This window comes from Fringilla coelebs, assembly GCF_963513975.1.
Source record: "Fringilla coelebs genome assembly, chromosome: 2".
Lineage (NCBI taxonomy): Eukaryota > Metazoa > Chordata > Aves > Passeriformes > Fringillidae > Fringilla > Fringilla coelebs.
In genome coordinates this window covers 38,624,497-38,639,379 of record NC_140029.1, presented here as the reverse complement: position 1 = coordinate 38,639,379, position 14,883 = coordinate 38,624,497, and the positions used below count along the sequence as shown (strand labels likewise).

The following is a 14,883-nucleotide window of genomic DNA, read 5'->3' as shown; positions in this document are numbered from 1 at the left end:
TTTATTGAGGGTGTTGTAATAAACCTAAAGGTACTGATGACCAGCAGAACTTTTAAATAATTTTGTAGTCACTTACAATGATGTGCCTGTTTGCTAAAAAAGTAGCAAAATATGTTATGAAAGAATGTAAAATGCCTGAGAGACAGTGTCATAGTAATTGTAGATGCAGATGGTTTATTTTAGTGCTGACAGTGAAAGCCTTACATTGTGATATTTCAGTAAAGTATGTTGGTGTTTAGCAGTATTTCAAGGTAGTTTTGGATATGTAAGTGCATGCATACCTCATGGTATTTTATAAGCAGTTAAATAATATTTATCATTAATGGTCTCTTTCTACTTTTTATGTGGTTTGTTTTTAAAATGGCTCTTTGATTCTAAATGTTAACAAAGTTGTTGGTATTAACAATGGCACATTGTATTGTATTCCATATTTCTGTGCAGAAAAAAGAATTTATTGCTTCATTTTCCTCATGTACATAAAGATTCTGACTGCAGGGAATATTCCTTCAAGGTGTCTTCCATGCAGAATATAGACATGTTTGGAAAATTTTGGTTTGACTGTCTAACCAGACATAAAAATAGTTTACAAAATTCAGAGTAATTCAGAAATATGAGTGTGTAGGAAAAAAAATTGGAAATTAATTTTGTGTAAAAGACATAAAAAAAAAAGCACTGAAAAACTGTTTCATATTTGTTAGATATTAAATAGCTGGGACATAAAATTCATCATCATCCATGCTAAAAATATCTCTTCTGTTTATATCTCTCATGTTTTACATTATTACATCTCCCTCTCTTTCTTTTGGGTTTGTTTATCAGCCTGAACTTCCTGAAATATCTTGCTGAACTGCTTATTCTTTTATCTTTCATTGTCCTCTTTTCATTGCTATTTTTCTACCTCTGTTGCTGCCTAGGCAATCACAGTAAGGATATAAGCCCTTGCTAGTAAATCTGTCTTCAGAGCATTATAAGCTGGTCTGTGTGGGGTCTGACAGTGAGCCCTGAGTGCCTGTAAGCACCAAGAAGGAAGACCAGTGTTTTCAGGTTAAGTGCATGCTGAAATGAGAAATGTGAATGACAGCCTAAATGATTTGAATAAGAATTGTTACTGGCCTTCTCCAGCCAGCAGAGACTGATTAATAGCTTGCTTTCCAGACCAGCTGTCCGTGCAACGATAGAAAGGCATGAGGTGAAAGCTATGATGAATTAGGGTACGACTGAATGAGATCCCATGGACATGTTTCTGCATGATGGTAGTGAGTCATTCACTTAAAAATTCAGCTGTCCATCAATGCAGTACCAAGAATAGAGACTTAATGTCTCCACAAAGACAGAGGTTGCAGGAGGACTCGGCATAGATTTCACAGCACTCTGCTATTAGAAATTGATTCATATAATTATGGAATCACAGAACAGTTTGGGTTGAAGGGGACTTTTAAAGATCAGCTAGTCCCACCACCCCTGACATGGGCGGGGAACCTTTCACTAAGACCAGCCTGCTCCGAGCCCCATCCAACCTGGCCTTGAACATTTTCAGGGGTGGGAATCCACAGCTCTTGGAAATCTGCTGCAAGTCTCAACACCCTAATCATAAAAAAATCTCTTCCTTATGTCCCAGCTAAATCCATTATCTTTCAGTTTAAAACCATTACCCCTTGTTCTGTCGCTACAGACCTTGGTAAAAAAATCTCTCTCCATCTTTCTTATATTCCCCCTTGATAACACTGAAAGGTCACAGTAAGGTCTTCCCAGAGCCTTCTCTTCTCCAGGCTAAATAGTCTCAACGCTCTCAGCCATAAGAGGGGTGCTCCATCCCTCTGATCATTTTTGGGGATAGTCTCTGGACCTGTTTCAGCAGATTCATGTCCTCCTTGTACTAGAGACCACAGAGCAGGACGCAGTACTCCAGGTGGGGTCTCACCAAAGTGGACTGGAGGGGGAGACTCACTTTCCTTGACCTGCTTTCCAGATCTTTCCTTCATGTTCCTTTTTCTGTGCCTCTGTACATAGACTTAATATGCTAAGACTGGAGAAGGTGCCTCTTGCAGCCTTTTAGAGGTAGATATGTTCTACCTAATGGCCCTTGCCCTACTGTTCAGGTTTTTTGATTATGTAAGGTTTTCCTAGGTGTACTTCAGTGTTGATCCACAGGAGTATTTAACATCACGTTTCCTTTGGCTTCTCTTGGTTCTTTGAGTCATTCATGTGAAAGTAAAGTGGTTTTGGTGTGCACACATGACCAGAGAATCACATGTTTGCCAGCACAAGTCCTTGGCAATGCTGTGTTGCTTTTTTACACCAGGCTTGATATTTACTCATCCTGTAACCTGGTGAGACATACTTCTCTCTGCCCTCTGAGGTTAAGGCTGAGCTGCTTGCTGCAGATGCATCCTGAGGTTTCAAGCAATATTTTTTTCCTTTCTGGGTCCAGTCATGTTTTCCAGTGATTTTATTATTAGCTGCTCCACCTTGCTGGACCAGCTATTGTCCATTAAGATTTTTTTTCTCTTTCAGGGCTGAGGGCAGGCAGACAGGAACTCAGAACAGTAAAGATCAATTTGAAATGGGTTTGATAATGCTCTTAATTCCATTCACTTCAATTTGTTCTCTGGATGACTATTGGCCTAGCTATGAGTTCTTGTGACAGACAAGCAGCAGCCATTAAAGGAATCAAACAAAACATTTGGGGTCCTCTGCATACCACAAGTTCCTGTAGAATTATTCTGATTAAAAACTCTGCAATGAAACTAAATCAAACAAAAATAGTAAAAAGTTGGCTGACACTAGGATCACTAGCAAAGGCTTAAACTTGTAACAGGTAGCTCATAGGTAACAAGATACGTATAGTGTACAAAACTTTCATATTTCTATGGATGTACCAATTTTGTATTACATCAATGTATCATTCTGTGCTTCAGATAGCGGGTCATCAATAAGAACATTAGCTTTGATAAGGTCTTTTAATGTTTATTCATAAATGTTTGCACTGTCTTTAACACTATGAAACAACTAAGACTGGTCATTCCGGTAAACCTGTTCTTTGTCACTTGTGACAGTGGAATACTTTTAAGTCTAATTTCTTTATTTTCCAGTGAGAAAATCCATTTTGATGACTTTTTAACTAATTGTTTTGGCCAGAGCACATAAAAATACAATCCTCACCAAAATGCAATCCTAACACTGTAGGGAATCTAGTTGTGTCATGCCGCATCGAAGAGTAAATGCAGATTATCTTTTTTGTTTAATACCAATGCCTTTAGTTATCATTCGTTTGAAATTCCAGTTATACTAAAAAGGCTTCCAGAAGCTGGAGGAGTTGAATTATTCTTGGAGCAAGTGCTGAGGTAATTTTTATTTCCCTCCTTACTCAGATTTGCCTTCATACCTCTGTCTTCTCTAGGTGTAAGAAAACAGTACAGCAAAAACTCTGCTTGAGATTTTATGGGAGGGGAAGTTAGTATTTTTTTAAGGAAATCCACTAGTAAATTAATTTTCACCACTCAGACCACTCTTTTTTTGATTTCAACCTCTTGCATTCTCATGCTCAAATACTAGGATCAAAGTGTCTGCATATAATAGTTTGGTCAGGAATCCATGATCCTGTGTGCAGCACATGGATAAGAGATGCCACCCATGAAGTTTTCGGTACGTCTTTTTATTTCTTCTCGACTGACAATAAAAAACTGGTCTTTAAATACATCTATTATATATTCAGGACCCAAAAGTTAGGGTGATCCTTTTGACTCACATTTTTCCTTACTTTTATCTCTGTAAACTTGAGGCAAGTCCAGTTGACATTATTAGCTCTTGCCATTCTTAGTTTCTGACATGCTGTTCTTGTTGGGGTTATGAGGAAAAGAATGACACAAGTTTTTTTCTGTGTCTGCATTGACATCTTTTATTGTTGAGCACACACACTTCTGCCAACAAGTCATCATGACATTCATCATATTGTTGTTCTGTGAGAGTGCATACCTTCTGATTTTGACAAAATAATACTTTCCTTAGTTTACTCCTGTGAATGTGGTTTTGGTTATTAATGCATGTCATTTGATCTCATTCTGGGGTTTCTTCTGGCACTTATTGACACATTTTCATCCATGCCTCATTTGCACCAGTAGAAAGATTTCCAATTATACTCTAGGAATTGCCAGAGAACAAGGGAAAATCTGGAGTCTATAAGGCATACATATAACTTAAGCCACAATTCCCAACTTTTCAATGATTTAAACTTTAAAAAATGAGACAGAAAGTTCCATATCACATTCTTATAGTGATGGATTCTAGGATTGCAGTGTCATCCCCAGGATGCACAATGGCAAAGCTCCCTCTCAAAGGCTGGTATAAGTTGCCCCTGATTGCCATGTTTCTTTAAACATAAAATTTTCATTACTATCCAGGCCAGGCTAAATAATTGGATTCAGAGGAAGGTCTGCCTTTTTTCTTTTCTTTTCTTTTCTTTTTTTTTTTTGAATATAAGATCTACAACAGGAAATGTAAAACTTTTTTAATTATAGTTGTGGGTCCATGCAGCAGAAATCATGAATTACATTTATTCTTGTCATCTTTTCAGTGGAGCAGAAGCATGATGTTTTCAGATAGCATGTTCTTATGAGGACCAGTAAGGCCATAACCATAGAAATGAGAGAGCTATGATTAATTATATGCTTCATTAAGCAAAGCTAAGTATGGTACAGTTGCTGTCAGACAATTTCCTCATTCTTGCACTAATGTTGATCCACAGGAACAGAAGTATATAAAACATTTGTAGAACTCTCTAATATATGTAAAAAACAAATTAGGAAAGGCAAATAATACCTGTCACTCTTCCAAACAAAGACAGGTTTTGGCACTGACTGGTCTGAGAATTCAGAAATATGACTCCTGAGTCTACCATGGCTTCTCCAACTATACAGCACATAATTTCAAAGTCTTAAGCCACCTAAATTAAAGCATTTTTTATCACCTGTGTTCCCAAGACTACCCTTGCCTGACCCCTGCTTGGCTCCACAAGGACACAGGAGTGCCTGTCTGGCTGCTGCCATCATGAGGATGTCCGTGGTGCCTTAGGGCATATCCAATGCCACAGGGCATCTGAATTGAGCCTCTTAACTTCTTTGAGGTTCCTACCATGTTAAAATAAAAGTTTATATCCTATCCAACAGCTCTTTCATCTGTTCTATTGAAAAATCTTTAGAGCAGAGACCATATTCTTTTGAGAGAGGAATCGGAAGAACATATAATTGTTGCAGAATTCAGTACTATATATAGATAGTGAATATACTAGATAGATATACTCTATATATATGTATGAATATAGAATTTTTATTAGGGCATTTGTTATTGAAAAATGCAATTTATTCTCCTGGGGGAAAAAAAAAATCCAGAAAACCAAACCAACAGTTCATACACGTTTACTGAGTAAAACTGGTGCTAGCGATGGTGAAAATGATGGTGTTAAATAGTGGTGAACTCCTAGTCTAACTGGAATAAAACTAATGTGAATTAGGGTTTTATTCTGACAATTCTAAGAGGAGAGTTAACGATTCAGTGCCTGTGTCCTAGTGTTTAACTTCTTCATCCTAGCTCTGAGGCACATCCAGGGGTAGAAACAGATAAATTTGAAAGGACCAGTCAGTATTAGATTCAAGAGTGATGACTGCAGCCAGTACAGGTACTAATGGCATTGCATACTCTGTATTAAATTAAATTAATTCTAATTTTTTCTAATTTTTTTAAATGCACTACAGGTTTATGTCCTGGTCACCCAGACATTTGTGTAGGTGTATGAAAAGTCAACACTTTACATAGATGCACAGAGAACTAAGTTTGTTTAGCTTTTCATATAGCATAAAATATGATTCAGGTTTGCAAAAAGGATTTTAATTTAATCTTTCTGCTCAAATGAGCAATAAAGAAATTGCTAGTACATTAACATTCAAGTTGATTAATAGATATTAATTTTGTGACTCCAAAAGGGGCTTTTCTGTTGAACCTCTTTTATTAGGCTTTAAATAGCCATTACACTATTCCCACGCTTCCCCCACGTTGAACTCTGTGCTCTCTCTGCAGCAAAAGCCTGTCTCTCAGCAGGCCATGCTCTCAGAACTCCTGACACGTGTAGCCCATGCCAACATCACTTGGAAGTTTGTTCCAATAGTCATCACCCTTGTTCAAAATGCTGATTCATTTCTTACATGATTTTGTCTGTGTCAGGTTTTCTCTCTTGCTTTGTCTTTCCCTGTTTGAGAATACCTGTTCTCATACCCTCTGAATTCCTCAGAACTTTTCAGCTGCCTTCCAAGTTTTGCCAAAATCTCTTCAAACATGGGTATCATGGAGTTGCAGGACTTTAACACCATCTCATCAATGCTCTAATTTTACTCCTCCTCACTTTTCTCTGTGTTGGTAGATGTGAGAGTGACATTGGCCTTTTTTGCTGCACTGTTTCCCTTGAAGGTGCTACTGAAGTGCCTGACTTCTGTGTTACTCAAACTGGAGCCACAGTCCACCTTCATTAAACTTAGACAAGACTAGCTGATGTACTTTGAAAATGCAATGGACAGTATTTTAATTCACATTTATATTAGGTTTCTCCAGCTGCAGTTGTGACAACTGTTCTGGTCTTCTGGTATTCAGTAAAAAACAAAAAATAAAAAGCAGTGCTCCAAGGACATTTTTAGTATCTTGTTTAGCATATTTGGGCAGGATAATGAAGCCTGCCCACCTTGAAATATTTCTTGCAGATATATGTGGTTTAATATTCTCTTCTGTTAATAATATAATGCAAATTCCTGTGATTTAGAAGGAAAAATAAAAATGGAAATCCTGTTTCAATTTAAATACAGAGAAAAATATTTGTTTCCGTTTCTGTGGTGTTCTATATCAGGGATCCTGTGTTATGCTGCAATTTTTCATATTCTTATTACACTTTTAAAAATTTTTCTTTTCCATCCGTTTAAAATACATTCATTAGTTTGAGAAACTTCTGTTCCTGAGGTGCCAAATTTTGCTTGGGTCTGGCCTCAGTTTGCCCTTCCTACAAAAATCATCTGTTTGTAATAGCCTGTAAATAAGAACCAGCTTCCTCTGTAATGATTACTTCACCTTTTCATTGTGCTGGTGCTCCCTTGTAGTGGTGCCTTTTGTATTAAAAATGATCATGCAGGTTTTTGGGGAACACCAACAACAGCTGCATGAGTAATCCTAAACCAAAATTTCCTATAACAACACAATTTCAATTCCAGGCCTGGCAAGTAATGAAGTTCATTATGGTGCCCAGTTTGGTTCAGGTTGATTTGGGTTGCAATGAGCCCCTGTTAGTAATCTGCCACATCTTGCTTTTTTGTTGAATTCATATTTCACATTTAAATCTTGTGGTTATTGGAGTTAGAATTCTAGCAAAATGACAGACACCATCTTTTGACACCATCTTTTTTGTCTTTGCCTGTCCCACATCAAAATCTTTATTCTTTGAGATAAATTTTTAAAATATTGTTGATTATTTAAAGTTCATTAACATGGCTTTTTATGAATAAGCGTTTGCAGTGCAATTTGTTTGTGATTTTAACTGTTTTCTGTTAGGTCTGAAATATTGATAGAACAACACTTCTCAGTATATATACTTAATCTGTATAGTTAGGGGTAAAGAAAAATCTCTAATTTAAGGACTCCAGCCAAGATTAATTGCTTAACATGATAAAATATTGATTTAACTATTCAGATTGCCCCTTTCTTCTGTGATTTGCAAGGAGGATATTCACAACCATGTAAAGCAGTTGTTCTCAGGCTACCACACTCAAATGAGATAGCTTAGATTTAACAAACAGTGGGTTGAACACTTGTACACTTGCCACCTCAATAGATGAGGCATCCAAAAAGCTGCAGCTGCCCAAGCTGGTGTCACCTAGGAACAAATATTATTTTTTTAATGAATTATTTGAGAAAAAAGAATCCTTTATGTTTTGAAGATTTATATGGCATAAAGGAGGAGAGAAATTTCCTTTACAGAAAAGTGCAAGTCAAATTTTATGTGGTAAACTGCAAGCTCTGTTTGCTGCAAATTTATAGATTATTCATTACCTTTTTATTTGACTTCTGTAAAGAGCTTACAGATATGATCAGTCTCTTCATTCAGTAACACATAATGACTGAGAGAAAAATGCCTTAAAATTATTTTCTCAGTGATATTGCTATGGAATTCATACTATTCACTGCTAAAAGAGTAGAGGTATTCGTATCTTCAGAAATAATTTTCCAACATCCTGTTGTATATTTTGCTCTTAGTTGAGCTAATCTGAGTTCTTATCTCTATGTTACTAATTAAAAATAAATGGGGTTGATAAAAATGCTGTGACAGAAGCTTAATTTTAGTTAGTTCATATAGCCAATTGCATGACATCTATCTGGAAGGGGCATATGGAAAAGTACATACGCTTGTTTTCTACCTCTTGTATTTTGGGTTGTCATATAGTTGTTCTTGTTTCCCAGTCTGACACAAAACTTCAAGTAGCATCAAACTTTTATCATTGCTAATTATCAATTTTTAGAAGTGGGTAGAAATACTGTCATAACAAGACTCTGTCTTTGTTAACTGAGCCTTTAAAGGTGTATAATGATATGGTAAATATGATAAAAATATATTAGACATCTATATTATGATTAAAAAAATCCCAAATATAAATACAGCTTCTGAGATACAAAAATATTTTGATTTTTTAGATGCTGGAAATGACATCTCCAAGACTTTGGAGCTCTCAGTATTTTTGTAATTAAAATTTATAAGGTATTTGACTAGCAGTAAACTTGAATGAATTTCACTTTCAGAAAACTACCAGGTTTGTCTCTCCTCTGGCCTTCTACCAGTGTTGCCTCTCAGTTTACAAAATCAAATTGCACAGGAGGCTCATGAGAAATCCACTAATCAGGAAAATTAAATAGCTGGTTTGCTTCCCTGCATCCTACAGTTCCGTGCTTTCCCAGATACTCCTACAGCTTGTTCCCTACTTCCCAGTCCATGCTCCCAAATTATCTCAGTCCCTTCATTTCTCCTCCCTTTCCCTACATAGAAGATAGGATAGGGCAAAAGTCACTGGTATGTGTTTGCTTCCCTGGTAACTAATTAGCTAAGGAATTGTTGTCTCTGATGCAGAAATATTTTTCAAAGCTGAAAATGTAATTCTGACTGGGAGATATTTCTTAATTCTTTTATTTCTATTCTCCCTTCCTATATTCTTGTCTATATCTGTTGGCACTTTTCCCTTCTTCCTGGCCAAATTTTCTACTCAGTTTATTATTCAACATATTTTCAATTTTTTATTAACCTTTTTACAAATAATTGTTTTAAAATTCTATTTTATCTTTCCCCTTCCTTCTTTAATAAAGTGTGAGTTATGGCTTCTAGTGTCTATTTCTCACCCACGTTCTAGGGTTTCCTTGACCTGTCTCTCACTTGGTTTCTGCACATCATTTGGGCACCCTTTTAAACAGAAGAAGGAGAGAACTGGAGAAGACCATCCTGCTGGGAAGCTGTGCTGTCCACCCATCAGTCTGTCTATCCCATAGCACACACTTCATGCTGAAGAGGTCTGAAGCTGTGACCGCAGTCACAGACTGCTGTGACCACAGTGACAGGTTTCTGCTTGTCTTGCTCATAACCAACCTCGGTGTCATTACAGGCCATGGTCTCTGCTCGTGTGGCCGATGCATTTGCCAGGATGGGTGGTTTGGAAAGTTGTGCCAGCACTCAAGGAAGTGCAACATGACGGAGGAGGAGAGCAGAAGTCTCTGCGAGTCAGCGGATGGCATACTGTGCTCCGGGAAGGGTAAGATCTGGCAGCTGAGCTACCCTGTGTCAGAGCCTGACAGAGGAAAATAATCACGCTCTGGAAGACTAATGTGCATGGCAGGGGGTTATTGTTCAGTAACCCTCTCTTTCCAAGGCACTCATTATTAAAAGGATGTTAAAGGATGCTCTGTAATGCACTTGCATCCATTTAGTCAGACCCCCACCCAGCCGTACACGTTCAGCAGCGTTGCTCTCCTATGCAATTTGTTAGTAGCATATAATTTCCTGTGTGTGTTTAGATGATGGTCTGTGTGGAACAGCTGTACATTATAAACTAAATGTTAGTGCTCCTTCCACTCTGGGGAAAAAGGGCGCTACCCACAGTAAGAATCCATTGGGGAAGATGGCAAATGTAATAAATTGGACAACAGGATGTGGAAGAAAGTGTTTAAAAGCAATTTGGTACCCTTAATCCCTCTGCTCCCCAAAACAGCTGCAAAGGAAAAGTAGATGTCTGCAACCCCCACAAATGAATGCTACAAACTTTCTCATTTACTAATTCTCATTCATCTGGTTGCATCAGCTTCAGTTCAGCTTTAAAAAAATTGCCACAGGGAAGAATAAAAGTTAGAAAATCTTGATAATTATCTGAAATTATTCTCTGAGGTTCTTACCTTGCAGTCTTTCAGGCTAGGAAATTGCATTAATGGAAAGAGGGCTTTTTAGCTCCCCTGTAGTGCAAATTGCCTATTTTTGTATATAATATATCTGAAGGAGAATAGAGAAAAAAAAAGACTGGTTGGAGGCTAGAATGCACTCAATGCAGACTCTGTGTGTCATTTCCTATATTTGTATGTCCCTTGCATAGACAGGAAAGAAATCTGCCAGCTGGAAAAACCAGTATGGAACCCTCTACATCAGGCAAATTTCCAGTTTTCCCCTTGGTAACTTTTATTTTAGTGCAGAGGAAATTTAAATGGGGTTTCCAGCCCAGACTTCATCTATCTGTATTATCACTTCTCAGAATTCTCCCTACTGCACCAGTTAATTTTGTTTTGGGGCTTTTTCCCCCTCCTCTGATGCAGTGTCATGAAAAATGAGAAAGTTGCACTGTTTCTCTATTTTTTCCAGATGGGACTATCTTTAAATTAGTATATGTGTAAGAGTGAGTGAGTTACAGAAATGAGAAATGGAGATTACTCTGTTTTAGTCCAGAAGTTAACCTTTTTTCTCTTAATGTTTTAGTGCAGAAGTTAACCTTTGTTTCTGAGCCTCACTGAGATTTTTTATATAAACCGTGCAGGTGAAGAAATATGCTTGGTATCAATAAAATACACTATGTAAGATTCTGTATAAGTATAAACATGAAAATTATGTTGATTTTTAAAATATTCATATTATTTTTTTCTAAGGATGGCTGAGAGCTATTTATCTAGCCTGTGTCTCTTACTGTGAGAACAATTATGTGTTGCAAGGGTACCATTTACTTTGAGGCTTTGGGAGTAGATAATCCATCAGGAATTTGCAGAAATATCAAGGATTTTTTACCTCAGTTGGCTATGCTGCTGGGGTGTGGCTTGGGATCTTGTCACTTTTATAATCTGTAGCAGCCTGAAAGACGCTCTAGTGTTGTCCTTTCCAAACTGACCCATTCTGTGATTCTGTGACCCTAAATCCATACACAGAAAGAATGGTGGGATTTATTTTTTTTTCCCCCCTCTGGGGGATATAATTTCTTTGGCCCCTGAGCACCCATTAGAGATATCACCTCTAATAAGACATCTACAGTAGTGTGTTGCCAGTAAACATCCAAGAAAGCTACTGTCTCCTGCCTCTTCTCTGAGCAGGATGGGGATCATAGGCAAAGACAGTCTAATTATAAATGATATATATTAAATTATTATAAATTTTGCTGCTATGCTATTTTTTTCTTTTTTTTCCTTTTTTTTCAAGTCTATTCTTGATGCTAAGATATGTGTCTGGATATCACGTCTTACCGGATATTCATAATTTAAAACCCTGTTCACAGATAGTGAAGCACTATCCAGGAACCAAAATGGCATTTTTTTCTTTCTGACTCATTACAGGGAGAAAAAAAAATAATGATTACTGGTCAAATAAAAGGGAATTTCAAATCTGTGGTTTTTCCATTTTTGTTGGAAATCTAGCCATGATATGCAAGTGCTAAAATGGACTGTGGATAGCTTGAGTTTCTGTGTAGGTTTTCATAGACTGTGAAGAGTCCTGGTTTTCAGCAGATAACTGCTGAACACTATCAGAAAACTGCACTCTGCTAATATAAGCAAAGTTGGGCATCCACATATCTAGGCTGTTTTCAGAATCTTGGCTCGCTGACTGTGCCACCTGTAGCAAAAGCTCTCCCCAAGGAAAACAGCAACACCCACCACGCTGCTGCCTCCCTGGCAGTAAAGATAGGGCTGTGCATGGTGACTGTAATGGTGCAGGATGTGGGCAAGGTAATGAGCCAAATTCCATCCGAGAGGAGCTGGCTGGGATCCCAGGAAACACCACCCTGCAACTCATTAGACTCAATTAAACTGAGGAGCCTCCCAGAGCAGCATGTCCTGTTCAGGGAGAAGACTCGATACATTCCTTTCCCTAACAGATTTTTCATTTTGGAGCCTTACCTTCCTTGCTTGACTCGGTGTTAAATTTGCTGTATCTTCTGCAAAACAGTTTTAAACATTATGGGCATCCGTCAGTAGGCAGGATCAGCGCTTGCTGGTGCAGAATCACTTCAGGCTTCTTACAATGTAATACTCTTAATAACTGCTGTAATTTCACTCACATCATCAGACTATTCCTCATTGTTTTCAGATGTCAGTACCTTGCAGTTTGTATAAACAGAAGTCTTTGGTTTAAATTGCCCTCAAGTATATCTTAGTGTACCTCTTATAGAGCAACCCTGTGATATGTCTGCCTCCTTAAACAGCAGCTTTTTTGATCCTTGGAGAGAATGTCAGTATTTTCTATGCCAGTGGCCCTGTAAGCAATACTCAGAACCCACAGAAAAAAAGTAGATGCTTAATCAAATACTTCCATCCTCAAATGTTCTAATCACTAGCTCTTCCTGAATATATTTACATGTTCCATATGTTACAAGTTAAAGCATTTCCCTAAAATTAGGCAATGAGTTAATTTTTGTGAATTTGAAATAAGCATTAAATTACATATTTAATTACAAATTAGATACTCTGCTGAGGTTGTTCTGAAGTTTTCAAGAATTAAGCTTCAGTATTTATGTGAAAAGCAATGGAAAATTGGTTGCTATCAACAGATGCAACTTTTATTTCTTTAAGTGTAATAGGATTATTCCTATGGATTTGATTCAGAGGTCACTGAAAGAAGTGGGAAGATGGAAAAGCACAATTTTATAGGCTTTGTATCAGGCCCTGTTGAGTAACCCATGAATTCTGTTTAGGTTATATTCTGACATAACCGAGCTTCCTTCTATATATTTTTTCTGTAACAATGCATTCAACACTTTTTAATGGAATTATTCTGGAAATATTGCAGGAGGCTAGGATTTTCAAGTGAATTTAAGCATCATTTATAAGTATCTTCTGTAAAAGGTCAACAGCTTCTTTGGTGAGATTTTTTAACTCAGCTTCTCACAGCTGAAAATTTTCCACATATTCTTTGCTATAATTTGTTTGGGTTTTTAACATTTTTTTAACATTGATTTCTGCTGTTACCCCTTCTTAGGGCTAGGTCCAAAAAAAGGATTTTTGCTTAGCAGTTAGTAAGATTCAGTGTTTACATGTCTGAAATCTGCATGGGGCCAGGCTGCTGAAGATGAGATCTGTAAGAGCCAAGTCTCTTCAGCCAAATGCTGGAATAATTCAGGAGGAATTACCATCTCCTTGTGGCATTTCTAGTTGCAGAAAAGCCTCTCTCACACTTCCCAGGCTTCCTGACACATGATTGTCCAGGGGCACCTGTCACTTTCCACGATTCAGAGGCACGAACCTTCTCCTGAGGGTAAGGATGTCTCAGAGTCTTCTCTTCAGGCGAGGTTTCTGGTTCTCTGTGGGTTATGGCATCACCTGAACTTGACCCCACAGCCCCTGCTTTGCCTGTGAGGGTGTGGCCTGACATCCTTGAGGAGGAGGAGGGCAGCTTTTCCCAACAAGGGATGTTAGGGCACACTGCAGGAACGAGCCAATTGCCATTACGTGCACAAACCCTTTCTGACCTAGAGCAAACGTTCAGCAAGTCCATGCAAGGTGGAGAAGTTTCATTCATGGTGGTGAGGATTTTGGGAGCCTATCGGTGTTAGTCTTGGCCACTGCTCGTCTTTTGTGAGCACACCCCTAAAAGCTTTAGATGAGGAGGACTATTTTCTTCCTGGGTCTATGGGTTAGGGACAATTTGAGCTTTGCTAGTAGAAAAAATAAAATAAAATAGAAGTTACTGGGGAGAGAAGCCCTGATTTTAGGTCTCTAAACCCAAAAGAAAGATTCAAAATGTGAGACCTGATTAATTGAAATAGCAGGATCAAAGCTATTAGTAGTAACATCCCATCATACTCTAACTCATGCCAAAAGAATCCTTTCATTCAAAAGCCTTTTAGCTTGATTATTTTCTTTTATGCAACAGCCTCTTAGGCTGCAATTTTGTGCACATGCACATGTGCGTATGTGTGCATATGTGTGACTCGGGTTGTTATTTTCTAGTCTGAATGTGCCAGTACTCTTTGACTGTGAGTAATAATTTTTGTGATTTCAGGCTCCTGCCACTGTGGAAAGTGCATCTGTTCACCCCAGGACTGGTACATTTCGGGTGATTTCTGTGAATGCGATGACAGAGACTGTGACAAACATGATGGTCTCATTTGCACAGGTGCAGTACAGGCTAACACTTAATTGCTTCAGGAAACAAACTGAGTTGATGGGAATTATGTTAGACAAAGCCCAGCTTCTCCTTTCCCCACTGACGGAGGAAGCACATTTGCTGGTTATTACCTGCTGTAATTGTTTCTTCATGCAGCGCAATGATCAACTTAAGGTTTCAAAACAACAGTTAAAAGTCTGAGTATGAATTTAAATAAGTAAGCCAGCTATGGAATCTATCAA

The 14,883-nt window shown here is 37.9% G+C and overlaps 1 protein-coding gene across 1 annotated transcript in view; it reads left to right on the top strand.

Annotated features, from left to right (window-relative positions):
* Positions 1–14,883, top strand: part of ITGBL1 (integrin subunit beta like 1) — a gene marked incomplete at both ends in the record, with an annotated part of 122,242 nt that overhangs the window by 106,008 nt on the left and 1,351 nt on the right. The window contains 2 exons of the mRNA XM_084227118.1: positions 9,678–9,824; positions 14,537–14,650. Coding sequence (XP_084083244.1) covers positions 9,678–9,824; positions 14,537–14,650 — 261 coding nt within the window. The remainder of the gene's footprint in view (positions 1–9,677; positions 9,825–14,536; positions 14,651–14,883) is intronic.